Source organism: Lagopus leucura, unplaced genomic scaffold, assembly GCF_019238085.1.
Source record: "Lagopus leucura isolate 7727_CA_CO unplaced genomic scaffold, USGS_WTPT01 Super-Scaffold_100002, whole genome shotgun sequence".
NCBI classification, from domain to species: domain Eukaryota; kingdom Metazoa; phylum Chordata; class Aves; order Galliformes; family Phasianidae; genus Lagopus; species Lagopus leucura.
Genome location: NW_024962263.1, coordinates 50693310 through 50720929, shown reverse-complemented (window position 1 = coordinate 50720929; position 27620 = coordinate 50693310). Strand labels below are relative to the sequence as shown.

Below are 27620 nucleotides of genomic sequence, written 5' to 3'. Positions count from 1 at the left end.
TCTTGAATGTATGGAGTTGCTAGAAACTTTCCAGAAATACAGTAAGACAGGTATGGCCCACTGTCAAATTTATTGATGAATTATTTAGAAAATGAAAAGAGGGGAGGTTTACAAGTCAGGAGGAAATTATTTACTCAGAGGGTGGCAAGGTGCTGCTGGCACAGCTGCCCGGAAAAGCTGTGGGTGCCCCATCCCTGGGGATTGTCAAGGCCAGGTTGGATGGGAATCTGTGTGATCTTTCATGTCCCTTCCAGACCAAGCCATTCTATGAGAGGCTGTGGAGGTAAAATACAATACAAAATCTGCTTATGTAGATAATGCATATTGAATTCTAAATCATGTCTTCCTTTGCAGTATGCTTAGTAAACTACTACAAGCTCATATTACCAGATTTTACTTTTGCTTTCTAGATGAGCTTCTTAGGGCCTGTCAGGGCAAATGCAAGTTTTGGATTAACTTTGAGCTGCTCTATTGTACTGTCTGTGAGTTTGCTTCCCTCATCAAAGAAGAATAAATCACATCAGTTTGAAAGGTTGCTATCTGTTTGCCTAATTTCTGCAATGGCTCTCTAGGGAAGTTTTTGTGTGGGTTGGTTTTTTTTGTTTTGTTTTGTTTTTTGTCTGGAGAATATTTTCATTTACATACTCATGCACATCCAGATGGGAAGAAAAATTTCACTGATGTGGTGTAAGAATTGATGCGGTGATAAGCATGATAGAAAACTTCCTCAAACAACAGCAGGTAATCAATAACTGTAACAACCCCTATATAGAATCATAGAATTGCTCAGGTTAGAAAAGATCTTAAAGATCATTGAGTCCAGCCACAATCTAACCATAGTACCCTAAGTCTAACAGTCCTCCTCTAAATCGTGTCCCTGAGCGCCACATCCCCTCACACTGTCACCAGCAAGAAGAGACCAACCCTGCTCCTACTGTAAGCGACAACTTACAGAGTAAATAGAGCATCTACTGTTGAGCGAAGCAAAAATAAGTGTGTTTTGCTGTTACTGTGGGTAGAACTGTTATCACAGTGGTAGGTCTCTCATTAATATTTCATTAGTGTTCTGCTATACTTGGAAGTATGAACATATGTAAACACTTCCTGCAGGGTGCGGTGATGTTTTCAGTAGTTTCCCATCATAATAACTGTTTCACATGTTTTACGTGTTTAAATATGCTCTTTAATACTACTGACCCAAACATTGATTTTGAGCCATTTGTTGCAGTAAGCGCCCGTTCCGCTCCCCTGGGAGACCGCAGCTTGGCCAATTACTGAGGTGACACCAATGTGATGAGCAGCAAATGGCGTTTATTACATGTATACTCTAGCTTATATAGCCTATGTGCTTCGTCTGCACCCCTAAGGGCACGTGCCACCCATCAATCATAGAGCAGGGAGAGGGCCTAACGCGTCACATCCTGTGGGGGGGTCTCGCAGTCTCGCAGTTGCTGACAACAGCCATTGATATGGAATGTATTCTTTTTTGTGATAGGATCAGGGGAAATGGTTTTAAACTTGAAAAGGGTAGATTTTGACCAGATATCAGGAAGAAATCAATTACTGTGAGGGTGGTGAGACACTGGAAGATGTTGTCCAGAGAGGCTGTGGATGTCCCCTCCCTGGAGATGTTCGAGGCAAGGCTGGATGGGGCTTTGAGCAACCTAGTCCAAAGGGAAGCGTCCCTGCCTATAGCAGGAGAGCTGGAGCATCATAAGGCCATTATGGATCTTAAAGGTATCTTCCAACCCAAACTATTCCATTTGGCCTCTTCTCCCAGGCAACGAGCAGGACACAGGGTAATGGCCGCAAGTTGTATCAGAGGAGGTTTAGATTAGACATAAGGAAGAACTTTTTCTCTCAGAGAGTGGTCGGGCACTGGAATGGCCTGCCCAGGGAGGTGGTGGAGTCGCCGTCCCTGGCAGTGTTCAAGAGGCATCTGGATGACGTGCTGCATTATATGGTTTAGTGCTTGTGGTGGCAATGATGAGGAGATGGTTGGACTAGATGATCTTATAGGTCGTTTCAAACCTTGTGATTCTATGATTAATTCTGGTTTAGTAAGGCGTTAGTTATTCTAAGGAATATAATCTTCTTTACTTCTCTTCCCCCTCCACATTTCATGGGAGGAGATCTTGTGGGAGAAACTTGCCCCAAAGTTTTTTTTATTATTATTATTCTTTTGTGTTAGGCTTGCTTAATTATCCTAGCTATCTTTGAGGAAGGAAAAAATAGACAAGCTCAAGGTCAAGTGGTCATAGGCGTTCTGAATGGCTGGCTTGGGGTTACTGCCAGGCATAAAGGGGCAGTCTCTGAAGGAAATGCTGTGTTTGTAGTTACTAAAATCTGTAATTAGAGGTTAAATTAGGGCCATGGGAGGGGAATTAGCTCAAATGGTAGAGCGCTCGCTTAGCATGCGAGAGGTAGCGGGATCGATGCCCGCATTCTCCAGTGTTGTTTTGCTTGTAGTAGAACACACCATTAACTACGAATTGTGTTTTCATGTATTGATGTGGAATTCTGTGAGACAAACTGTTACTTTTTAGATGCTCATGTTTCATTTCTTAAGTGCTACCCTGTGTTTGACTAAATTTAAATAATTTTGCATATTTATAGAAAATATAAGTAGAGACTGATGCATCGCAAGGAGAAGAGAAAGGAAGAATCAAATGTCAGAATTAATACGTCCTAAGAATTCCAAGTAATAAACTTTTAAAAAATATTTTTTACACCTGGAAAACACATTTATTTCATCTTATTTCCAAATGAACTGATAAGAAATGAAAAATGAAATATTATACGGTTTTAAAAATTGAAGTTGAATGTGTTTTCATTTATGAAGAGAGACAAGTGCAAGAGAGAAATGAAAAATACATCCACTTAAAATCTGCAGATTATATAGTCTGAACCTGGGAGCTTTATCATCTCTATTAATGGTGAAAAGGGGGGAATTAGCTCAAATGGTAGAGCGCTCGCTTAGCATGCGAGAGGTAGCGGGATCGATGCCCGCATTCTCCAGTGTTTTGCTAAGCGTTAAGAATTAGAAGCTACTAAAAAGATGGCACTATTTCGGTAAAACACTAGTTTTGTTTTAATCATAGAATTGTTCAGGTTGGAAAAGACCTTAAAGATCAAGTCCAACCACAGCCCAACCATACTACCCAAATTCTAACAACCCCTGCCAAATTGTGTCCCTGAGCACCACATCCAAATGGTTTTTAAACACATCCAGGGATGGTGACTGAACCACCTCCCTAGGAACCTATTCCAGTGCTTAACAACACCTCTCTAGGCGTTAAGAGTTTTTCCTGATATCTAACTTAAACTTACCCTGGTGCAACTTGATGCCTCATCCTGTCACCCGCTCTTGCTGCTGTCAACTTTCAGGTGTTTGAAGAGAGCAATAAGGTCTGCCCTCAGCCTCCTCTTCCCCATACTAAATATCCCCAGTTCCTTCAGTCAGTCCTTACAGGGCATATTCTCCAAGTCCTTCACAAGCCTTGTTGCCCTTCTTTGGACCTCCTCCAGCACCTCTATGTCCCTTCTGTACTGAGATGTCCAAAACTGAACACTGTACTCGAGGTGAGGCCTCACTAGTGCCAAGTATCGTAGTAAAACTGAATTCCTTCCTTCCTTTCAGCTAAGCATTGTCCATGCATTTACTTAATATAATTTCCAGATCTTTATTGGAATCAACAGTGAAAGCATTACAGAGAAATGGCCTTAAAATGGTGCCCCACAGACTGCCACAGGTGACAAGGAGAGCAACGCCCAGGCCATAGCCTCCCCTCACCCAGCACAGCCATGTTTTCATTGTCCTGGGACATTCTTAGGGTTGGAGGGTCATGACCTTATGATGTCCAGGAAACTGCTATAAATATGGGGGGCTTGACTTCAGAACACTGATTGTGACACCCTTTTTGCCTGAAATTGTTAAGCAAGCAGTTGAGATGAGCACAGTGTTGTCTGCGCTGAAGTGAATTAGACAACTCTCCTGTTAGTTCAGCTGTTTAAACTGTAGCAGCGATTCACATGCAGTGGCTGAAGGCATATATATCTACCCAGCCAAAACAGAAGATTCTTCAGCCACGCAATACTGTAACGTTGTTCCTTCAGGACTTACCTATCCCTTATTGTAATGCCTTGTGCTATCTTAATTTAGCCAGTCATAATTAAGATTACATTAAGAAACTTCACTTTCAAGTAGAAGATACCTGTCTTTCTTTTAATCTTGTGGATACTAACACAAAAGTACATAAGTTAGATTAAAGAAAAAAAAAAACAAAAACAAAAAAACCCCACTAGCTTTCATGCTCTCAAAGCTTTCTAGCAGCAATCAGAAATTCTAGATTGAAAACGGTTTATCACAAGATATGCATGTAGGCTTTTAAATCAAATAACTTTATTACAGATAACAGCAAAGTCCAACTGCATTTATCAGTAATTTATGATGAATTTTTACAATTCCATTGGAAATGCATACAGTGATATTAGCATGTTCTACAAAACATAAAAACACAGCAATAAAACACTAGTAATTACATTTTCTCAAATGTAAATAGCATTACTCAATTAAAGCATTTTAGACCTTCACAATGGTTACTACTCTATCAGCACAAGATATTAAGTGGCACTTACAGCAAATGATATTCCCAGAACTTGGAAGATCTTCCAAGCTGGCAGCATTGTACAGAAGACGAAGTAAAAGCCACAGCTGGCTGGCAAGGAAGGACTAAGTTACAGCAATCTAACAGTTTTTCCAGTCACAGTCAAGAAGTCATCATCAGCCAAGGCACGAAGTGCTTCCTCAAACATCTCTTTAGTGACAGCCTAAAAGAGAAGAGAAAAATCAAGTAAAGATGGAGGGAAACAAACAAAACCAACCAAAATACTTTACTTCCTATCACTTCTCTTATCAAGGTTCCTTCCCCATAAATTTGAATACATTCTGCAATTTAAATCTGGCCCAGAACCCTGTAGCCAAGTTGTTTTTCTCGTCTTCTGAAGTGACAAAGATTCAGAAATCAAAGCTTACGCAGTGGAACTGGCTTTCCAGTCAAATTAACAATGTGATTTGAGGAAGAGTTTATACTGATTTGTAAAAATGCTATGCTTTTATATTAATGAGACTGTAAAAAAAGGAAAAAAAAAAAAAAAGCAGAAAGCTTACTGTGTCAGACTGTGCTCGGAGATCTTCAAAAAGCTGCTGATACTTCAAAGCTGGTGTTTTACCCTTTGACTGGATAAGCTTCTTCAAGGCTTGAGCCAACTCCTCTTTCCGCTTACGTGCAGTTGCGCTCATTCCTTACAACAAGAAAATAATCACCTTGTAGTACTAAGTTACAGAGGACAGGTCAAGTTACATTTAAAAAGTGACAAAAGCCCCAGAACATCTTAGTTTTATCCCTACAAAAACACAAACCTGTAGTGAGGATGGATATGTCCACAATGCCAGTCCTTGGGTCAGTAGCAGACTGCTTCAGAGCTTCCCGATGGAGGCGTTTTGCTTCTTCTACATCAACGGTTTCAACTTTCTCAGAGAAGCGTACTTTAGCATGGGCTTCTGCCAGTCGGATCAGAGACTCGAGTTGTCGAGGATATGCAGAAACCATTCCCCTGCCACTTCCAATCTTCCTCATGTCCACGTATGCCTGAAAACAAGACAGGCATTAACTATTGCAGGAAATCCCGTTACCGCCCTAATTTACAAGTTTCTTTTATCCCTTGTTTGTTATCCCTGACTACCAGCAACTCTGGAAAGCCACGTGCTTCAAACATGATAAAAATCAAGCCAATGCTTCAAAAAGCAACGTAAGGATTACAGTACAGAATTACTTTCATAGTACTTCCCTCTTTCTTTTTAAAAGCTTGTGATTTTTAGAGGTTTTTGATAGGTAGGAAACAGAAATAGTTGAGCATTTTGCCCTTTTTGAGAAGTCAGCAAAGACTTGGAACATTCTCAACAGCAATTACTTTACCTCAATAAGGGCTTGGCTTGCTTCCTCACTTAACCTGGGATTTATATAACCACGAGCAAAGGCAATGTAATCCCTCAGTACTGCCATGTCCATGTACTCCTCCTCCAGCCTTTCTTCACTTTGGTAGTACAGTGAAACTAAGTGGCGAGCAAGGCGTCTGTCATAGGCTTCATCACGTGGGTCCAACATTAAAAAGATCAAGTCAAATCTGAATGCGATAAGAATCAAATATCAGCGCGTATACTTTCCTGCAATTTAGAGTCGCTTCTTTTATGGTTTTTCACTTCACAATTAGAATCAGGAGATGCTACTGTAAATGGAAGGTGCTCTTTAAACTGAAAGAGTATTTTTTCCTCAAACTCTTTCAAATACAAAACATTACAGAACTGCAGCTGGTGGAAGAGACCTGGAGAGACTGAGTCCAACCCTCAGATCAGTTCAGATTTGCTTTCAACATAAGCAGTTTGAAGACAAGATACATTCTGTGGAATTCGGTTCAAGGCTGACAGTCTTTTTTATTTGGGGGTTTTAAATAACAAAGGACAAACTTACTGTAAGAGCTGCAGCCCTGGAAAACAGAGCAATCAGGGTGCATAGCTATTCACTATATGCATATAGATGTATAGACGGGATGTGACGCGATAGGCCCTCTCCCTGCTCTATGATTGATGTGTGGCACGTGCCCTTATGTGCTTCGTCTGCGCCCCTAGGTTATATAAGCTAGAGTTCATGTGTAATGAACGCCATTTTGCTGTTCATCATATTGGTGTGTGTGTGCAGTCATTTGGTCCTGGCCTGGTTTTAGGTCAGTACCATAGGAGGCAATGCAACATATATCCCAACTAAGACACTTAACTGTTACTGTCAGTGGCCTTTCATTGAATTCTAAACTATAAATGGTGTTCTCAGAATATCCAGCATACCATCCACACACTTTAGAGTAGGAATCCCTCACAATTATAGTACGTAGTTTAATTTTACATCAGCAAATGCTAAAAGCTTTTTAACAGCTACTGTCCAAGGCTACCTCTGCCCCCTTCCTGACTGAATTTCACAGGATGAAAACAAGCAGGCACAGAACTTTAGAGTCCACCACATCCAGTGCAAGTTCCCTAATCATCAGTGTTTCACTTAAAACTTAGACAAGGTTGTGAAAATCATGCTGGGTTTCTGTTCAAGTTACCAACTACAGTAAGGTTCAGGGTAACTCCTCCAGAGGATAATCCTAATACAGGGGGAAGGAAAAAAAAGCCAACAAAAGAACACAACAAAAACAAAAATAAAGATCTACAGATTTCATCAGATCTTCTGTTCAAGATAAGTATGCTAAAAGGCAGTTCTCCACTCATGCAGAAGCTGCAATTCTGATGTTGCCATACTGAATCTTTTTCACAGCAGGTAAAAAAACAACGAGACGTGCAAGGAGGTGTTCAGTACCTCGATAACAGTGTGTGAGGAAGCTGGATGTTTTCAATAGTAGTCTTTTTTGGATTCCATTGTGATTCTACAGGGTTAGCTGCTGCTAGAATAGATGTACGAGCATTCAGTTGACAAATGATTCCAGCCTGTTAAAATGAAAAAGCATTTCTGGATTCAAAACCTTCATAAGATCAGTATTACTTAACGGGTTTCATAATCAAAAAATTCATTGCAGAAGCCTTCTAGAGCAAGAAGAAAGGCATCTGGAAATAATACATTTTATGCAAGGATAGCTATGTGTACATAAGAACAAGATGTTACATAATTTAGGATTGATCCACAAACATTAGGAAAGAACGAACCCTGATTCTGGTAACTTTTTGGTTTCATCTGCCCTGAGTAGATGCTCAGAACAAAGAACTTGGACTTAAGCAGACACCAACCTTTGCAATGGAGAGAGTCTGTTGTTCCATTACTTCATGAAGTACTGATCTTGTGCTTTCATTCATTTTATCAAACTCATCAATGCAGCAGATTCCATTATCACTGAGTACTAAAGCACCCGTCTGAAGAACCAGCTGCCGAGTTTCTGGATCCTTCATCACATATGCAGTAAGACCAACTGCACTTGAGCCTTTCCCAGAGGTATACTGGCCTCGAGGAACCAGGTTGTACACATACTGGAGCAGCTGGGATTTACTAGTGCCAGGATCACCGCAGAGAAGAATGTTGATCTCTGCACGGAAGTTGCCTCTTCCTGTGTGAGTGAAATCCTTTCTTGATCCTCCAAAAAGCTGAAGTAGAATACCCTGTAAAAACAAAAACAAAAACAAACATGCTCTTTAAAGTCAGACTGTCAGCTCCTGTATAGTTAACAGAGACAACTGAACTGTTGCATTCAACTATATTTTGAACTGAAACAGCAAAAAATAACTGATAGAAAAGAAAGCTTTCATTGTGGAAAAAAAAAAAAAAAAGGGGGTTCTTCCTTTATAAATATCTTCAAGTTAATTACAAATATACAATTATATTGTTAGGGACAACACATTTCTACTTCCCAAAGAAAGTCTACAACTGCAGCATTAGCAAGGAAACGAAAACAACTAATATCTAACACTGTAAAAGTACTGTAATTTTTAGTATAAACACAGGCTTCTAAGCTTATGAGTAAGCTAGAATTATTGAAATTTTTCTCAGCACAGAAACCTTACAGTAAAGGCACGGAACAACTTATTCATATTAGTTCTCAGGCATTTGCAAGTATTAAAGAAAAGTCTGGAATGTTGCTTTGAACAGTGTCCCTCTGTGAAGGTTCCCTAGCTTTCCTCAATTATACCTAGCTGCATACACCTGATACACTGTATTACTTTTATAAGGAGGTAACAAAAAATTGAGAAGACAGTGTGCCCATTTCAAGAGAAAACTGTTGCCTTGAATTTAAACAGCTTGCCATCTCAGCAGCCCATAAACTCTGATAATGCACAGGTCTATGAAGAATTAGTTTAAAGAGGCTTGTTGCAGTCCCTTATTATACCTTGAGACACACTATTGACTGTGGTTTGTTTTCCAGTTCTGCTGTCTTCCTACCTTTTCAACGTCTTCCCTTGGATTGAGTCCTGAAAGCACTAACAACCAACTCTATCCTGACAAGTTCAGAATTTTAAGACTGCTTGAGATCCAGGATTGTTTTGGTTGGTTTTTTTTTTTTGGTTCAACATTCTGAAGTCTCATTTCTATAGCAAATAATTAAGTGTACTTGCACTTCAGAAATGTTTTACAAGCAAAATATGGAATTCATTTTACCTTTTTAATATCTTCATGCTCATAGATACTTGGGGCCAGTGCTGAAGAAAGTCTCTCATATATGTCTGCTTTGGTAGATAACTCTTTTAGAAGTGCCACACGTTCCTCTGTAAACATTTTTTGCTCCGTTTCTTCATCAACACCATGCAGGCGTTTTGAATCAGTCTTGCGATAATGTATGACATCAATGTGGGTTTTATAGACAGATTTTACAACGCTGACCCTGGGATTAACTCGAATTGGGACTGCCCTGTAGATACCTAAATACAATTAATGACAGAATTAGATAAAAGAAACATATTAACTCTCAAACTGATATCTTTGTTTTTCCTTTGCAAAGTAAAGCTCTTCAAAATGAACTAACAACTTTAAGCAGTTTATTTATTTGGTGTAGGGAACCTGCTTTGGCAGGGGGGGTTGGACTCGATGATCTCTGGAGGTCCCTTCCAACCCCTACAATTCTGTGATTCTGTGATTTCCCACTACCAATAAGTCACCTGGAAGATGATGGAACACACTTAGGTTGTCTGCACCTTCACTTGTTTGCTATGTTCAGCATTCCTGTCAAAAGTGGTCTCAACAATGAAAATGGTTAAGTAATATTGAAAGAATAAGGAAGACTTTTGGAAGTCCTGGCACTAAAAAAAGACTGAAGCCAGCACTTAAACTTTTAATTAAGTGTGAAATTTAGTAACAGGTTTATAATAATAATCTAATCTATAATGGCTGGTAGTACAGTTATTTTAAAGCGCTGCTTTTTTTAAGATGTAGTTGAAATATCACAAGACCTATTTATTCTATGTTATTGCTCTCCGGACTGCAGACACTACTTAAGAGGCTGCCTCCTTCTTACCTGCATTCTCAGAAACACAGAATCCAGAATCGTCAAGGTCAGAAGGGACCTCTGCAGATTGTCTGGTCTAGCTGGGGTCTCAAACTGGAATCAGTTAGAGGAGACTGACTACAGCTGTGACATCCTCTGACAATATCCAAGGGTAGAGACTCCACAGCCTCTTTCGGTAACCTGCTCCAAGGCTTGACCATCCACGCATTAATAAAAAACACCTTCTCTTTTTGCTTTATTAGAATTTTCTGGAGGGAAAAAGAAGTGCTCATTTCTTCATGTGTTACCATTGAGCACCACTGCAAAGAATCTCTCTCTCTGTCTTCATAACTGAGCACATATAAGTACATAGTAGGTACCCAGACCCTTCTCCAGGCTTAACAGTCCCAGCCATCTCAGCCTTTCCTCATACGAGAGTCTTCAGTTCTCAAAATCACACCCCTTCACCAGATTCATACCAGTATATCTAAGTCTCTTGTATATTGGAAAGCCAGCATTCCAAATGCATCCTTACCAGTGATGAGCAGAGGAGAAGGGATCACTTCCCTTGAGCTGCTGGCAACACCCCTATGTGCATCCCAGGAAGGTGCTGACTGAATGGCTAAACAGTGACCTGGTTTATTAAATACCTTCCTTAGGGACAAGATGATGCTGACTGGCTTGTAGTTGTCCAGGTCCTCCTCCTTGCCATAGGTGTGACATCCAGCCCCTAAGCAATCTTCCCCAGTGTCCATGGCCTTTCAAAGATAACTGAATGGAGATGGCAAATACACTGGCCAGCTCCTTCAGCACTTGTGGGTGCATCCCATCAGGTCCTATCGAGCACATTCTCATTCGTAAGCAGTTCACTCCTGCAGGTTCATCTCATACAGCACATAAAACTGTGCTATCTGGAACTGTGAAATGACTCACTGAAAGTCTTTGGAATTGTTTCCCACTCATTTTCTGATTTCCCTAGATAATATAGTTTTGAGCAAAGCCTCACAATTATCTGAAATGCCGAAAAAAAGACTGAAAATGACAGATTACAGCTGCAGGGGAACACAAACATCTGGAAAGAAGGAAGCCTTTCTCATAACAAATACAAAGCTACAAACAAGCAAATGTAGGCAGTAACATGCAAGTCAGAACACACTTCTTCTTTACAGCATTTGTTGTATGCATATTACCCTAAGAAGTGCTCAATTGCCAGACAAGCAATTGGACTCATGGATTAAACTCATGAATTAAACTACTACAGTTCAGTTAAAAAGGAAGATGCAAACAATCAAAGTAAATTTTACCTGTGACATTAACTCTATCGCCTGGTTGAACTTTATCAACAAGATCATTGTGAGCAAACAGTGCAACTGTATGAGGTGTCTGTCCGGCTGGCATATCTTCAGGGGATTCCTGCAGTTTGATCTAGGAAAAAACAAATAAAACCAAGTTTAATGTCAAAAAAAAGAAAACTGTACAGAAAGTGTACAAGATCTTGTATTATCACAGCTTTCCGCATCATTTTCAATTAGGAACCCTGATCAAGAACAAAACGATTCCTCCCAAACAAAAAAACTGATTAATAAAAAAACCAGTGAAAACAAAAATTGTTCATTATTATTGATATGGCTAAAAAGCTGCTAATAGAAAAGGCTCATCTAGTCCAGATATAAGTGGGCATACTGTGAGTAAAGAGGGCTCTATTAAGAAACATTAAGATGTACATATATTTCATTTAATCCTTTCAGTGTATTTCTTCCCCCATGTATGGGCTTTACACTCACTAAATTCTTTCATATATGAGGAGGGAGAAAAACATTTCTCAGTTTTCAAAACTTTCCTTCTCAAGATGTATACTTTCATGCTGCTGATGAAATTAGGGAGAGAGAAAGCAAAAACTGGAAAAAAGCTTCACTTTAGCCAATATCAAAACGCAACATACCATCTGTTTGTCAGAAAACATGGATCTGTTGTGAATCAGAGCCATACTGTGCGTTGTGTTACAGTTCTTGCACACTGATGGTTCAGCAATCCTGCCGCGGTCAATTTCTACTCTTGCGGTGAATGCGCACACCTGGCACTTAAAGAATGCTTCTTGCATCTCAGGAATTAGCTGGGAACTCCTGATCACCATACCACTGATGGTGATAAGTTGATCGATGTCTACAAAATACAGATATTTATGTCATCACATCACAATCTTTAAATTTAAAATAACATTGGAAGATCTACATCCCGTTAGAGTTTAGTTTTTAAGTGGAAAGTGGACATCCAGTTAGATATCACTGTTTTGTCATAAACAAAACAAAAATCGTTGTCATATAAAACAGTCTTCTATTCTTACAGAAGTAAGAATCTAGGTAGCTGATGACAGATAGACTTCCTTTAGAGATTACGTTTTTCATTTGGACTCTACAGCATTTAATTCCAAAACAGACTTAGGCAAAATGAAGGACGTTGGTATGGATGGACCATAAGTCCAGTTTTAAGTAGTCTGTACATAAATTGTGTGTTAGAATTCAATTAAACTTACGTAAATCCTTCAGATTGTTTTCTAACACGGCAATTTAGAAGTTTACCTTCAGGGTTTAGGCTTCTCATATTCCTAGTCTTCAGTGCATTGTATGGCCGTACTTGAATTTGATGTTCTAATATGGAATCAGGATAGCGATCAAAAAAGATCTCGTTGGCAGCCATGTCAAACGTTGGGATAACTTCCTGCGTTAAATTGGTAGGAACAGTTAAGCTTAGAACAGAAAAAAACTCACCATGCACTAACAAGCCACAAGCCTAACAGAATGTTTCTGCATAGTAAGTTTTAAAGTGCCACTGATCAGCCAGAGATGTCAAAAAAAATAAAGAAAAAAGAGCACACAGTTGGCATTTTCCTACATAACAGGCAACTTACTGTTAAATCAGATTTATTTATTTGACTTTTGCAAAAGAAATGAGGGAGCACTAGGTACAATGCAGCTTAACAGCTAATTTTATGTGCAGGAGAACACCTATCACAAGATCTAAAACCTTTTAACTACTATGAAATAAGACATTAAAATGAAGAAGTAATGACACTAAACATAGAAAATAAAACTCTGCATTTAAACAAAAACGTTCATAAACAGAAAGATGAAAAAGTCATTTAATAGCCAGTAAACAAATACAGTACTTCACCTGAGGATAGCAGATGAGCTGCCTGTAAAGATTTTCATCAAATGCTCTTAGATGGTCACAATTTACATTCAGAAATGGTTCCCCAACCATATTAATCTGCAAGATATTTGAAAATAAATTATTAGCTTGACAGCACATAAGGCTGGGTAAAAAAAAAAAAACAAAACGAACAAAACCCAAACACATATGTCATTTTGCTATGTTAGAAATACCTCTTCAAGTCGTTGCATATAGCGTGGCTGGTTGAGATCCAAGCCAATGTCTTCATCCTCTTTTGCCAATGGATCAATGAAACGCTGAAGAAATTTCTGGATGTCAAGGACGACAGGAAAAAATGAATTCGATTGAGATGTGCACACCCTTAGTTTGTATGAAGTCCAACTAATGTGTGCAAGACAAACTAGCTTTTCATTAAAAAAAAAACGTTGCTAACTTACCTGGAACTTTTCTTTGCAGGAGGCTACATTAACATCTGTCCCCCAGATAACAAGCCTTTGTCCAAGGGACTGCTCAGCTAGATCCTCAGCTTGCTGCAGAGAAAAAAATGAAATGTACACAAATACAGGAAGCTGCTCTAAAAGGAACTGTCAGATGCAAACCAGAAGTGTCCACCTACCCCATCTGAGTGTAGGTCCACCTGTCTGGCCTTGCGGGCAGAGCCGAGGTCGGGCCGCTGCCTGATGGGCGTCCCCCGCACGCCGCTGCGCGGGGTGCCTTCCACCCGGGAGCTAGGTGTGCCATAGGTCAGTGGTGAGCTGATATCAAAATCCAGAGGAATAGCTGCAAAGAGAGTGCTTCATCAGCGCTACCATGCTGTTGCTTTACACTGAAAGCAGGACTAAAATTCTGCCTGGGTATTTCTGATTCATTTTTCTAACTCTGCACCTATCAAATGAACAACGGCTATCAGCTCCAGTGCTCTGCTAACATCAGAACAGTGATGTCACATGTCTGCTGAGCATCTTCCTTTGTAGAGATCACAGAATGGCTTGGGTTGAAAGAGACCTTAAAGCCCACCCAGTCCCACCCCCTGCCGTGTGTAGGGCTGTCCCCCATCAACTCAGCTTCCCAGGGCCCCATCCAACCTGGCCTTGACAGCCTCCAGAGATGGGGCACCCACAGCTCCTCTGGGCAGCTGTGCCAGTGCCTCACTGCTCTCTCAGTAAAGGATTTCCGCCTAACATCTAACCTAAGTCTCCTCTCTTTTAGTTTAAAGCCATTCCCTCTTCACCTATCACTATCAGGCTATGTAAAAAGTCAGCCTCCCTCCCACTTGTAAGCTCCCCTCAAGTTCTAGAAGGCCATAATGAAGTCTCCCTGGACCCTTCTCCTGCCTGAACAAGCCCAACTCTCAAGCTTGCAAAGGTGCTTCAGTCCTCTGGATCATCTTTGTGGCCTGCCTCTGGATCCTCTCCAACAGCTCAGCATCCTTTTTTTGCTGGGTGCCCCAGACCCAGACCCAGAACTCCAGATGGAGCCTCAGTAGGGCAGAGCAGAGGTGGACGATCACCCCCTGCCCTGCTGCCACCCCCTCTTCTGATCTCTTCTGAAAAACCACAAGCTGTAGGAAGTGACTTTAAAACACGACAACATTTTGACAGCACACTGATACTTGCATTGAGTCCAAACAAACACATTTTTCAGTGCTTCGTTAGCAGCAGGGTGATGTAATTAACAATTATAAGGTAATCCTACTACAGAACAACAACACAAACAACATCGCAATGGCAGAAAAATCTTTTAAAACCAACACGGCACCCTACTGACGAGTACAAAGCCCCTTCCCACTGCCCAGCTCCAACCGATGGAGGGAACGCACCCGAGTGGCGGAACTGCGGTGGACTGGAGAAGAGGGCGTCGGGAGCTCGGGGGCTCTGCTCGGCGGGCGGGGAGGTGGGCAGCGGCTGCAGCTCTCCGGTGGAAGCGGAGTCGTCCGGGCGGCGCCTCTGCGAGGGAGGGGAGCGGGCGTCTTGCGCTGCGGGACACGAGTAGCGCAGTCAGGGACTCGCCCCCTCTCTCCTGCCTCCCCCCAGCCCTCAGCACTTACGGGTCGGCGGGTTGCTGCCTCGCCCGCGCTTGCCGCGCCGGCGGCTGGGCGTGGAGGCGGGAGACGACATAGTGCTGCCACAACGGTCCTACCGTGGGAGAGAAGCACTGGCGGCGGCTGAACCCCAAAATGGCGGCGCTCCCCCTACCCCCCGCGCAGCACCGATAGCGCACCTCCACACTCCGCAGACCGGAGAACTCCCGCGCCGCCAGAATCACGTGGCAGCGCTCTCGCGGGCTTTCTGGCCAATGGGTGCGCGCAGCGGACGCGGGATCTCCCACCTGATAGGGAAAGGGGGGGCTTGGTCCGCAGAAGGGAAGGCGGAAGGAGTTGATTCCACCAGGCCCTCGGGATCGCGGTGCTGTCCTGCCCGAAGCCTCACAGTGCGGGCAGCAGCATGGTGCGAACCGCTCGCCGTCCCACGGACCGTTAATCGCCGTGGGTCGAACGTTGCATCCCCCCTCAGCGCGGAGTGGTACCGCCCTCAGTTGATCGAGTTTCGCGGCAAAATGAGTCCTGTGGGCGGGCCGGGGGGAGCGGCCCATTCTGCATGAAGACGGGTGGGTGATGTTTGCTGGTCACTACAGACAACTTTCCGGAGAGATAAAAACCCTACGTTGCGCTTCTCCACACGTCCTTGCCCTGTTGGAATAATTCGCCCAGCGTTTGCCCACTGTTCTCTTTCCTCAGAGTGCGCCAACCCGGATACGATAGAGGCCTTCCCCCTCCCATCGCTCCTGGCAGCGTTGGGTCAGTCCGAGGGGAGGCCCCTCCCGGCCCCCAGTCCGTACTGAGCAGGATGGCGGGCGGCGTGCAGGAGTACCTCCAGCAGCTGCACGGCTGTCTGCAGCCTGGCGATGCCATGCGCGGCTATGGGCTGCTGCGCGGCCTTGGAGAGGCCTGCCTCACCTGCTCGGCCGGCGGCGCGCTGGGTGCGGCCCGGGGCTGGGGGTGGAGCGGGAAGGGCGGCTGGGGGAGCCGAGGTCCGACTGTGTGTCCGTTCCCCTGCAGCGCTGCACGTCTCACTGGTGTTCGCCCCGGAGCGCGGCCTGCTGGCTTTCGTCTGCCGCTCGCTCGGCGTGGAGGAGGTGGGTCGGCACCGAGCTGCTCTGCCGGGCGCGGCCAAGCCGTGCGCTGTCAGAGCTTCTTAACTTTTGCCCTTTCAGTTTCGAGAATGCAGAGAAGAAGCGCTGAAGTTTCTCTGCGTCTTTTTGGAAAAGATTGGAGAGAGTGTTCATCCTTACGCCTGCAGCCTTAAGGTGGGTGAGCAGCACCTGCTATCCAGGAACCTCTGCCAGGTGCTTGGACTGTGTCCAGGTTAGGGCATAGAGCCACGGAATCTTCTGTGCTGGAATGGACTCACAGCGATCACCGGGTCCAGATTCTGGCTCTGTGCTACACCATGCAAAATCCAAACCAATTGTCTGAGAGCATTGTCCAGACTGTCCTTGAACTCTGGTACTTGGGGCCATGCCCACCACCCTCTGGTGCAGACCTTTTCCCTAACCCTCAGCTTCCCCTCCCCTGCCATACCCTCAGTGGGCTTCACAGTGGCTGTCCTACCTGCAGAGTGCTCTGCCGGTGCTGAGAGAAACTCAGGTGCTGCATGGTGTGGTCAGTGCAACAGCGCAGAGTGGAATGGTTTCTTTGTAAGCTTTCTGTATTATTTAAAATACTAGTTCTTTAGGAAATACTGGTTAATAATTTATAATTTATACCAATTAAATTTGTGGTTTAGTTTATGTATGTGTGTGTGTGTGTGTGTATATATATATATGTATAATAGAATTGTTAAGGTTGCAGAGGACCTCTAAGATCATCTAGTCCAACTATCAGCCATCCCCACCACACCTCCACGTTTCTTGAACACCTCCAGGGATGGTGACTCCACCTCCTCCCTGGGCAGCCTGTGCCATTGCCTCACCGCTCTTTCTGAGAAGGAATTGTTCCTAATATCCAACTTGAACCTCCCCTGGCACAACTTGAGGCCATTACTTCTCATCACTGTTACCTATGAGAAGAGATTGACCTCCACCTTGCCACCCCGTCTCCAAACTGAACAATCCCAGTTCCCTCATTCACTCCCCATAAGACTTATGTTCCAGACCCCTCACTAGTTCTATTGCCCTTTTCTGGACTTACTCCAAGGCCTTGATGTCTTTCTTATGCTGAGGGGTTCAAAACTGAATGCAGTACTCAAAGTGCGGCCTCACCAGTGCTGAGTACAGGGGAGGGTACATATAAGTACATGTAAGCGTATGCTTGTATGTGTATGACTTTTTAAATGCTCCTGTTCTGGTGGTTAGTTCTAAAGTTTCTCCTGAAATGCTGCCGTTCTCACAACGTACACCTGAATTAGTGGAAACTATTCCATCTCTAATTCTGGGGTAGCTTGCACACCGTAGCTTTGCATAGAACTGCTTGCCTGTAATGGTGTGATTCCTGATACCAAGTTAGCAGCTGCTTGCTGTGAGGAATGGGGGGTTAGAGGCAGCAGGCTTGCTGTGTGTGCCTTTAGTTCCAGAGAATGCCCTTTCTTGCTTGCTGATATCTTTGTATCAGATATTGTCTCTGGAATTGCTTTCAGATTCATATCTTTGTTGTTTTAACTCTTTAAAAAAAACTTCCACTTGTTAGGATCAGATGCTTTAAAAAGGTAGATAGCTATTTTGTTTGCTACTAGTTTATTTCAGGGCCTATATGAGTACTATAATCTTTGTTTTTTTTCTATCTAGCAAACTTGCATTAGTGTTTATACAAAAGAGAGAGCAGCAAAATGTAGAATTCCAGCTCTGGAACTTCTGATTAAGGTAAAATATATTTTATAGTTTATCTTTTTCCTAGAAAAAATTAGAAAATCTGTTGTATTGATGCAGTTCTGCTACGTCAAGAGGAAGATCTGTGCACAACAACAGCAAAAGCATATTGATAGTCCAATATTAGATGTTAATAAAATACATGTCTTAATGACAAATTGACTTTGATATTCCTACAGTAGGTTGCTCAGATGTAAACATGTAATTTCTTCATCTATTGGCAAGACAAATTGCTTTGTGGCAGTCACAGATTTTTCTGTTTTCCAGTTTATCTTTATCCAGTTATTATGGTTCTTTAAGGAGAAATTTTCAAATTAAAAATACTGTGTTCCTCAATATCATGTATTACTGTGCGTGGAAAGTGGAAGAAAAGGACTTTTTCAGAACGCTTACTGCTGTGTGAACAGCAATCTTGTAATGTATTTCCTGTGAATGCGCTTAGACCTTTGTTTTGTGAATGCTTTTGCACCTGCTGAGTTGTGTTACTGAGGAACAAAGCTCTCTTCTGAGAGAGGCAGTTCTTCTACAGGTTAGTTTGGCTGTGCAGCTGAAGGCAGAAAAGTACAGAATGTGGTAAAAGCTGCTACAGACTCATAAGCATATGTGTGGTGGCTTTTTGTTTTACATGTATATGTGTGTCTGTGTGTATACACTATGTATTTTTCATGCGATCTGTACGTAATATATGACAGTAAGTATAGCATAATACAGCATGTTAACTATGAAGATTTATTTATTATGCATTCATAGGAAGATAGCTTCTTAAGAAATCAATTTCATGCCAATACTCTTTTTTGGACGAGTTACTTTAATCCTGTTTTGCTGAATGATTTATTTAAGTTGACGTTGTGCTTATGAACTGTGCTTTTATTTAGACCAAATAATACTGCTATCCTAATCCTAATTATTTTCCTAACTTTTCTTTCTTACTTATTTATTCCAGTTGCTCCAAAGCTTACGACATTCCTGTCTGATGGAAGAGATGAAAGTTGGGGAAATCTTTAATAAATTTTATGGGGAGCTTGCTATAAGAAGTAAAGTTTCTGATACAGGTAGATTTTAGTTCTCCTGCCTGCATCTTTGGTTTTATTTGTTTTTATTTGATCATTCCCCACATAAATTGGAATTGTATTCCCTTTGCAAGTGTGCTTGGAAATGGTAGCTGTCATATTTTAGAGCTAGTAAAATTTGTTCAGGTCTTCTGATTGTGGTCATGCCGTTTGCTGTTCTTAGTAGACCTGCATATATGTGTAAGCTATAGATGGGAACAGTTAGATAATTCAGTAGAGCAGTAATGATGTATATGTTATTTTACATTGGTGATGTAAAAGAATGCATGTCTCTGAATGTCTAAATCCTGGCAGTAATTCCAGCTTTCTTGTTGTAAACCAACTTATTTAGGTTGGTGGCCCTGCCTGTGGCAGGGGGTTGGAATTTGATGATTTTTGGGGGTCCCTTCCAACCTAAGCCCTTCTGTGATTATTTGCCCAGGTTATTAGATTTTTTTTTTCCAGGCTCACTGCTAACCCAGTGTAGCTGAACCTTACAGGCTAGTACTGTACGTGCTTCATAATGGTACGCACACCTACCCCTGTACATTTGAGCTTTTATCAATAAAGAGTAACTTCTAGGCTGCCAGTCCCGAGGGAAGTTCGTGTAATCGCCAGCTGTTGGCTAAAGCTTGTCATAACCTTATTCCAACCCTAACAATTGTTGTTCCACAGAGGTGCAGTTTTAGTTTGATAGTTCCTGCAGTGATCAACTCTAATGTGAGATCATCAGTCCCTGCCTTGAAGTTAGCATGTTGATAGGAGCTCTAGTCTGATGGCCTTTCAGTTTCAGTTAAGATTTTACCTTGACAGGTCTATCCCTTACACAGTCTGCTGTGCATGTGCAGAACCCAGTTAGACTGAACTCAAGCTCAGTAACTTCTGCTAGCTGTTGGCCTTAACCCCAGTGGGTTTTTCTAAGCCCTTTTAAAAAAGAATATTTATTAATGTCAAATAGGAATGCGTCTCACATCACATTGTATGGATATATAGCTATGTATTTATGTGTGCCATGAAGAGCCAGTCTTCCCACATGCTAATCATTAAGTAAAAACCTCAGGAATGGTTTTCTTGTGCTTGCAAGTTATGTAGTAATTGCAGTGGAAATGATAAAGGAAATAATATTTAGTAATATTAAATTACTTTCTAGTACTGGAGAAGATCTATGAGCTTTTGGGAGTTTTGGGAGAAGTCCATCCTACTGACATGATTAACAACTCTGAAAAACTATTCCGAGCATATCTGGGAGAGCTTAAAACACAGGTATGTCTGGAACTTTTTTTCAGGCTCTTTCATTGCTTTATGTTTGTTTTCATTTGGTATACGTAGTGCTGTATGTTGGATTAGTATTGTATCTACTACATCTTATAGAGATCTAACTGGATGAGCATAAATGCTTCCTAAGGGACTGCTTTAGTTCTCCAGTTCTGAAAAGTTTTCAAAGTAAAAATGTTAAGGCCATCAGACGGCAAATGATCAATTTACTGTAAGAAAAGATGATGCGTGATGATCATTGCAGTAGTGCCAGAGCAAAGTTACATTGCCACTCACTCAAAGCTTCTGATTTGGGCTCTATTGGCTGCTGAATCCTTGTGCTTTTGGGAAATACTAGAGTTGTGCCAGCTTCACTTTACTTTATTATTTACTTTCAAGAAGTTAGTATGTTCTATCTGAATTTTACTATGTTTGGCCTCGATGGGACGTATTTTATACTTGTTGAAAGATTTCTTATTCTTTTGTAGTTAAACGCCTTTCCAACTTATTTGAAATTTCTGAATACTGGATGTTTCTTTCATCTTACATTTGTAGCTATAGGTACTGACAGTTGGAGTGTGTTATTTTAACTACACTTCTAGGAACTGAGAAAGGATGTAAGTTTATTTTGGATTGAGGATACATCTATTTATATTTTTCAATTCTCACTTGATTTAGATGACATCAGCTACGAGGGTCCCCAAGCTACCTGTTGTAGCAGGATGCCTGCGGGGACTGACTGCACTCATGTACAACTTTACCAAATCTGTGGATGAAGGTATGTAGTTTTTCTGTATGAAAGACAGCTAACTATTACACAGCCAGCAAACAGCACTGTTTCTTGTTGTGTGCTCGGAACAAAAATTCTCCAGTGTTAGATGACTTACGTGAAAGCAAGGCCTATCCAGCTACATGATCCTTGTGGTCTGTCTGCATGTGGGATGGCTTGATTACAGTGTTTCTGTATGTAAAGCTTTGAAGTGCTACTTTCTAACCAGAAGTGGGCAGCGGAGACAGGTACACTGAAGCTGGAGTGCCATTTTTATACAGATAAATGTTTCCTTTAGAAGAGACTGAATACAGATGTACATTTTTTTTTTCATAGGCGCAAGTATTTCAGTAAAAAAAGCCCCACAACATCCATGCTCCTTGAGATACTTGAAGTTTTCCAATCCTATTTCTTCGTATTCTACCCTAGCTTTGGGTAAAAGTATCTTTGTCTACACGTAACCTTTTGTGTGTCAGTAATAAAATACTTATTGGTTTGTTTCACAGATGCTCAAACTTCAAAGGAGATTTTTGATTTTGCAGTGAAGGCTATCAGGCCACAGGTAGATCTGCTGTATGTTAATTTGTTAATTGCTCTTTCAATATGTTTATTGTATTATTCAGCTAATAAATTCATTAGATGAATAATAGTTTACATTTGGATGACTTTTTTTTTTTTTTTTTTTTTAATCTTAAGGTCGATCAGAAGCGATATGCAGTACATCTAGGTAAGACTGTAAATTATCTTAGTTTGTGCTTTGGGCTCTACCACTCATGTGATTAATTATTCTTTCAGGAGATGTTTGTTCTCTGTTGGCTCTCTCCATGTCTTTCCAGTCTTGTCTTCTGAGCTTATCAGGATCCAGATCTGGAGTACTTTAGGTTGGAATCTAAAGAATTAAATGTGTATATGGTTAAACTAAGTACATATAATTGGCTTATGATCAGAATTATACTTGTTGCCATTTGTCCCTCTGCAGTGAATACAAAATTGTGGTATGAGAAGGCTAGAAGTAGAAAGAGCAATGTAGCAAATTAGGATCAAAAAAGAGGGAAGCTGGGAACAAACAAAGCCTGCAAAGGCAATGAGAAACTGACCTGTGAAATATCTACGGCTTACTCAAAAAGTGCTAAAATGTGAGATTTCAGCACTTGGCCCTCAGCAACTGTGAGGTGTAAACTCTTCTTTAAAGGTAGTCTGGCTAGGTTAAACAGTTACATTCTTACAGATCTTAAAATTTAATTTATACCTAAGTTTGAGATTGTGAAATTACTTGTATTCTGAACAATTTGAAGGAGGAGTAGACTTGAGAATATGTCCTCAGCACAAAACCAAACCAAATCCTTGTGAAATGTGTGATCAATTATTTGCAATAAAAGTAAAGTCCCTTACTTTTTTTACTATTAATGAAGACAATCTGAGAACAATGCTATGATTTCTATTAAAAGAAGGGTATGTTAGAGAGTCGTTTTTGTGCTTAGGTTTTCAGTGTTTGGATACTGGTACTATAGCTGTTGGAAAAATACACTTTTATGCCTTCTAGTCATGGTAAATACACCCACCTGAAGTCCTGATGTTCACTTGAATTGTCTTGCCTGTTTTCAGACAGTGGAATATGAGGCTTTTAATGATAATTGTTTTTAAATTGCAGCTGGTTTACAGTTGTTCAGCTGGCATGCTGCTCAGTTTGGTACCCTGCTCTTGGACAGCTATGTCATGCTCTTTGAAACAATGTGTAGATGGTGTGGCCACACAAATCAAGAGCTGAAGAAAGCTGGTCATAATGCACTGGATTCATTCCTCAAGCAGGTATTGTAACTTTCCTGGGATCTCTGAGGCTAAATCAAAGTCAGGTTCTGTGAAGGAGAGGGAATATTTGCTGCTTGCAAGTTCAGTGAATCTAGTAATTACTTTGAAATACTTCATATTACGAGCTAGGTATCTTGTAGGATTTAATGTTATTTTCTGGGAATCCTGACATTTTAATATCTGCTCTACAGATGTCTTTAATGGTGGCGAAGGATGCAGAGCTACACAGGAGCAAATTGAAGTTCTTCATGGAGCAGTTCTATGGGATCATCAGAAGAATGGATTCGAGCAACAAGGAGCTGTCCATTGCTATCCGTGGATATGGGCTGTTTGCAGCAGTATGTGCAGGGATTTTGTTCTGATAAAGCAGCGTACTGAATGGATTTAAAGCTAAGATTCATATACCATATTTACGTGGAGAGCAAATTGTTTCAAGATGTGCTCCTAAGAATCACTAGTATTGTGATAGAGTAGCTGGTTCCTAGCTGAGTTCTTTCCGTTTTGCTGCAATTTGAGCAGAGTGCATTTGTTTTGTAGAATTTTGAGCGTTCATTGTTACAACTTAGTCTTTCTCTTCCAGGATATGAGTTTGAAGGGAATGAGTTAAAAATTAAGTGTTTAAGATTACTGAATTGACTGAACCGTATTAAAAATATCTGTTAGGCGATAGAAGAATTTAATTAGAAGTACATAACTTAAATACAAAAATAGTATAATTCTGAGAACTTTAAGAGGAAGACGAATCTTAATACTGAAATACCTGTAAGTCTTTAATGTGCACAGATCTTTAGTTAGAAACACTAACAGCTGTTGGCCTGGATAGACTGAATCTTGGTTAAGTTTCAGATGCTAGGTGAAGAAGCAAGTCTTGCTGCCACTGCAGTGAGTAATTGCAGAAAGAACACACATTGAGTGGTGGGTTCAGGCTCAAGGTAGACTATTTCACAGTCCAAACACTAAGATAATTCTGAGCTTACTAATTACTTCATAACATTACAGAAAAACGGTTCTACAAGTGATCAGTGGATGATTTTTGTTACTTTCTTAAGCAGATCACATTCAACCTTTAGCCTAACTTTTGTTTTCCATTGTTGCCTACATCAGTCTGTTATTCTTCTACTGTCAGTTTCCTGTGACTGGTTTTGCCTGTGTCCTGCTTCTTGGTTCTTTTTTCCCTAAGATTATTTTCAGACCTAGCTTATGCTAAATACAGATACCTATAGAATGATACCTAAGTTGCCGTGAGAGCATTATTATGTACCCCTAGTATTGTCTGGGATGCGCTCTGCTTGTTGGTAAGTTTAGAAGTAGTCTTTCGTCCTCTGTTTATGTAGATCCTGACATAACAGAAGTTGAGAATTCAGGCAGCTGGGTTAAATGTTGTTGTAGCCTGTGAGTGATAATTGGAAAGCCATTAAGGTACGCCACGTTTCTTTAATGCAGCTAGTTCAAATGTGAAGCTCAGTATTAGCATCTGTAATGCCCTATTTGATATGTTTAAAGCTGTGTTCCAGATACTGATTTCATGGGGAATTCAAAATAATTATTGTTATGATTGTTGCAGCAGAGACTTGTTTTTAGTGCTACAGCATGTTTGCTTGCTTGTGTGAAGTTGCTAAATGTTGTTTTGTTTTCTCTCTGTAAGCCCTGCAAAGCTGTACATCCTACGGATGTTGACGCCATGTACGTTGAGCTCCTTCAGCGCTGTAAGCAAATGTACCTGACGGAGGCAGAGACAGTGGATGACCATCTGTATCAGCTTCCAAGTTTCCTCCAGTCCATCGCAAGTGTGATACTCCATTTAGACACAGTAAGTGGAGTATTTAAAGTTCCAGTCAAAAAGTTTTTAATGCAACCTGCAATGTATGAGAAGGTAGTAACAGTGAACTTAAAATACCTGTGATGGAAGGTATTTCGTTATTTGAAATATTATGGCTTTAGCTCCTACAGGGTGGGAGAATATCAGGAGAATATTAGATTTTATTTGAATAGAGAAAATGCTTGAAATATACTCTTTCTTAATTGAATTTTTTAGAACGTACTGAAAGCTTCTGGTACTTATACTTAGTGTATTCTCCGAGGCTGATACTTTGATTTTCCTCTGTTGCTGTGTATTGTCTGAGTTCTAACGAGGGTTTTTTTTCCATATCCTATCTGAAACTGGGAAGTGAGGCTAAGGTGGAGATTATTTTGATTCTGTTTTCAGATTAAGGGTGAACAGATTTTACTGCTGTGTTTTTCTTGTTTAAGTAAATGGTACTTTGCTAATAAGATTACAATGGGCTCCATTGTAGTTCTAAACTGCTCAGGAACCACTTTTTTTCACGTGCTCCAGGAAATTTTCTGTTTTTCTCAATGTCTAAGATAAATTTGCCTGCTAAATCTTCTACTGTTTCTCAGAATAGGCCACAGTGTAAACTCTTGTGAAGCTATTTTGTTGTATTCGTATGTTTTTTTTGCTTATTTCTTCCAGATTCCAGAAGTGTACACTCCAGTTCTTGAACATCTAGTTGTGCTACAAATCAATAGCTTTCCACAATACAGTGAAAAAATGCAGTTAGTCTGTTGCAGATCTATAATAAAAGTGTTTCTAGCTCTCTCAATGAAAGGTCCTGTTCTCTGGAGTTTTATTGGCACTGTTGGTGAGTCTGTGATATTTGTTTTGATTTATTTTCTTTTCTCCCCCTTAATGATAAACTATTTCTAACAGTTTTACGGAAGAGCGGTTTGGAGTCATTAATGGATGGAAAAATGCTTCCTTTCTAATGAAAAAATAGAGTTTTTATTGTGTTCCTACTTTTTTTGGGGGGAGGGGGAGAAGGAGGGGAAGTTAGAGGGGAGGAATTTGGGTGGTTCAAATCCATTGCTGAACCACTTAGGAAGACTTTTAAGATTTGCTTTAGCTGACAGTGTGCTGATGATCAAAGGCAGGAGAATGTATTATCTGTAGGATAGGATGGCTTTCACAAAAAAAGAAGTACAAAAATCTGTTCAGTATTCTTTCAGTTACACTTATAAAATATCACAGAGGGTAGGGACAACATCACCTATATTAGAAATGTATGCATTTTAAGCTCTCAAACTTCACAGTAAAATATGAGAATTCCAAATATGCAGTTATTAAGATTCTAAGTGTGATAGTATTGGTAGCTGGCAATTCTAGTAGCTTCCAGCATGCTGACATTTTGTTATAATGATTTTTAGTTTTTCAGTTATTTTACAGTGGCTTTTCTGTTACCATGGCTTTTTCACTGTTTTCTTGTTTGTGATTTGGAGTGTGCTGTACAGCTGATGTTATTTTATTTTGTTGCAGTGCATCAGGGATTAATCAGAGTATTCTCCAAGCCAATGACATTTTCAAAGGTAAAATAACTTTTTAAATATTTTTCATCTAAATTTTTAGAATATACTATCCAGTTCTTGGACATCTAGTCCAGCAAACAGATCAAGGTCTAAAGCCAGAAATACTGTCAGTCTTGAGTGTCATCCCTTTTGTTACTTGTTTCTGGTCCCTACATCAGCATAATAACAATGTTTCTCTTGTAATGGATGTTATAGCAGGGAATATACATTTGTTCTTTGCAGTTCTTTGCTTAGGTCATCTAAGGAGGTTGTGGTTGATGTCACCCAGCTTTCTTCCAGGCTAGCAAAATTTGGAAACTCAAAGTTTTTCTCATTGTTTCTATCAAGAGGATGATAAAGCTCTTAAATCCTGTGCAGCAGGAATCTCTCACATAACTGACCACTGGAAGGACTTAGAATTTTTAAAAGATGATGATGCTTTTCTGTTCTTTTCAGATTGGTTAAATAAGAAAGCCAAACATTTCAGGTTTCTACATAGACAATTAATTTTACATGCTGTTTTAGCTTGAGTCAGGATGCTATATGTTATACAGTGTTTCTGAAAAGTACTCTGTCCTTTCAGGATGTTTTCAGAAAAGAAACTTCTGGATCAGAAGACTTCCCAGAAGCTGGAGAGGGTGAGACACCAAAATGGAAAGTACCAACCTATAAGGACTATCTGTATCTCTTCAGAAGTTTACTGAGTTGTGATATGATGAAGGTAAAGACATAGTTAACATGGTAATCCAAGATGAAAAGTAACCCTGAGACTTACTGTTGCTTTTCTAACCTCAGACTTGTTCTGGATGTCCTGCTGCAATATAACTTGATTTTTTTGTTGAATTTTGTCACTGATAAATTAGTTAAATAGGGATGAATTTAGGCTTCTATAGCATAAGAAACCTCTAAAGCCAGATTGTCTAAATCATTCAAGCCTTCGTTTGTAAATTCAAGAGTTAATTCTTATTGCTGTTTTGAAACACAAACCTTCTTCCTCCTACAAAGGAATCCATTTTTGAAGAAGAAAACTTTCTTACTGGAAATTCAGCACTGCAGTCTCTGAATCGGTTGCTGTATGATGAACTCATCAAATCTATTTTGAAGATTATTGAGAAGTTGGATCTGACTGTTCAGAAACTGAATGTCCATGAGCAGGTGAGACCTAATGACATGCCTATTAATTTCTGCTGTAGTAAAGGAACCAAGATCACATTCCTTGTTTTGTTTTCATTATGATTATATAGCTCCTTATAATGTCTTTGAAGTAATAGTCATATTTGTTAAAACAATTTACTTCATACTTTTTGATATTGCACTGCAGTATTAGCAGATGGAAACAT

General features: G+C 40.7%; 2 protein-coding genes and 2 non-coding genes across 4 annotated transcripts in view; 3 read left to right on the top strand and 1 right to left on the bottom strand.

Moving 5' to 3' along the window:
• PRKDC (protein kinase, DNA-activated, catalytic subunit) overlaps positions 1–27620 on the top strand; it is a 104434-nt gene that overhangs the window by 4769 nt on the left and 72045 nt on the right. The window contains 15 exon segments of the mRNA XM_042869484.1: positions 16253–16329; positions 16408–16500; positions 17977–18051; positions 19001–19109; positions 20257–20369; positions 21039–21138; positions 21636–21691; positions 21826–21856; positions 22781–22938; positions 23130–23276; positions 24584–24748; positions 25412–25580; positions 26252–26301; positions 26864–27001; positions 27286–27435. Coding sequence (XP_042725418.1) covers positions 16253–16329; positions 16408–16500; positions 17977–18051; positions 19001–19109; positions 20257–20369; positions 21039–21138; positions 21636–21691; positions 21826–21856; positions 22781–22938; positions 23130–23276; positions 24584–24748; positions 25412–25580; positions 26252–26301; positions 26864–27001; positions 27286–27435 — 1631 coding nt within the window.
• On the top strand, positions 2379–2451 carry TRNAA-AGC. Its single transcript has one exon. It is a non-coding gene; the product is annotated as a tRNA-Ala (tRNA).
• Positions 2946–3018, top strand: TRNAA-AGC. The gene has a single exon. It is a non-coding gene; the product is annotated as a tRNA-Ala (tRNA).
• Positions 4381–15431, bottom strand: MCM4 (minichromosome maintenance complex component 4). The gene is made up of 16 exons (XM_042869038.1): positions 15242–15431; positions 15014–15169; positions 13811–13974; positions 13632–13724; positions 13407–13502; positions 13195–13290; positions 12603–12741; positions 11966–12186; positions 11328–11448; positions 9201–9460; positions 7841–8206; positions 7416–7543; positions 5979–6186; positions 5423–5651; positions 5171–5304; positions 4381–4830 (listed from the first exon to the last, which is right to left on the bottom strand). The coding sequence occupies exons 1-16, from the start codon at positions 15309–15311 to the stop codon at positions 4738–4740; spliced, it is 2574 nt and encodes an 857-aa protein (XP_042724972.1). The 5' UTR covers positions 15312–15431; the 3' UTR covers positions 4381–4737.

What these genes read in the sequence shown, in the direction of transcription:
- MCM4 (XM_042869038.1), bottom strand. Translation starts at nt 15,311, where the DNA reads ATGTCGTCTCCCGCCTCCACGCCCAGCCGCCGGCGCGGCAAGCGCGGG. An exon ending in AGGCAGCAACCCGCCGACCC is followed by an intron (nt 15,170 to 15,241) that starts GTAAGTGCTGAG and finishes CGTGTCCCGCAG; the next exon opens with CGCAAGACGCCCGCTCCCCT. An exon ending in AGCTCATCTGCTATCCTCAG is followed by an intron (nt 12,742 to 13,194) that starts GTGAAGTACTGT and finishes AATTTAACGCAG; the next exon opens with GAAGTTATCCCAACGTTTGA.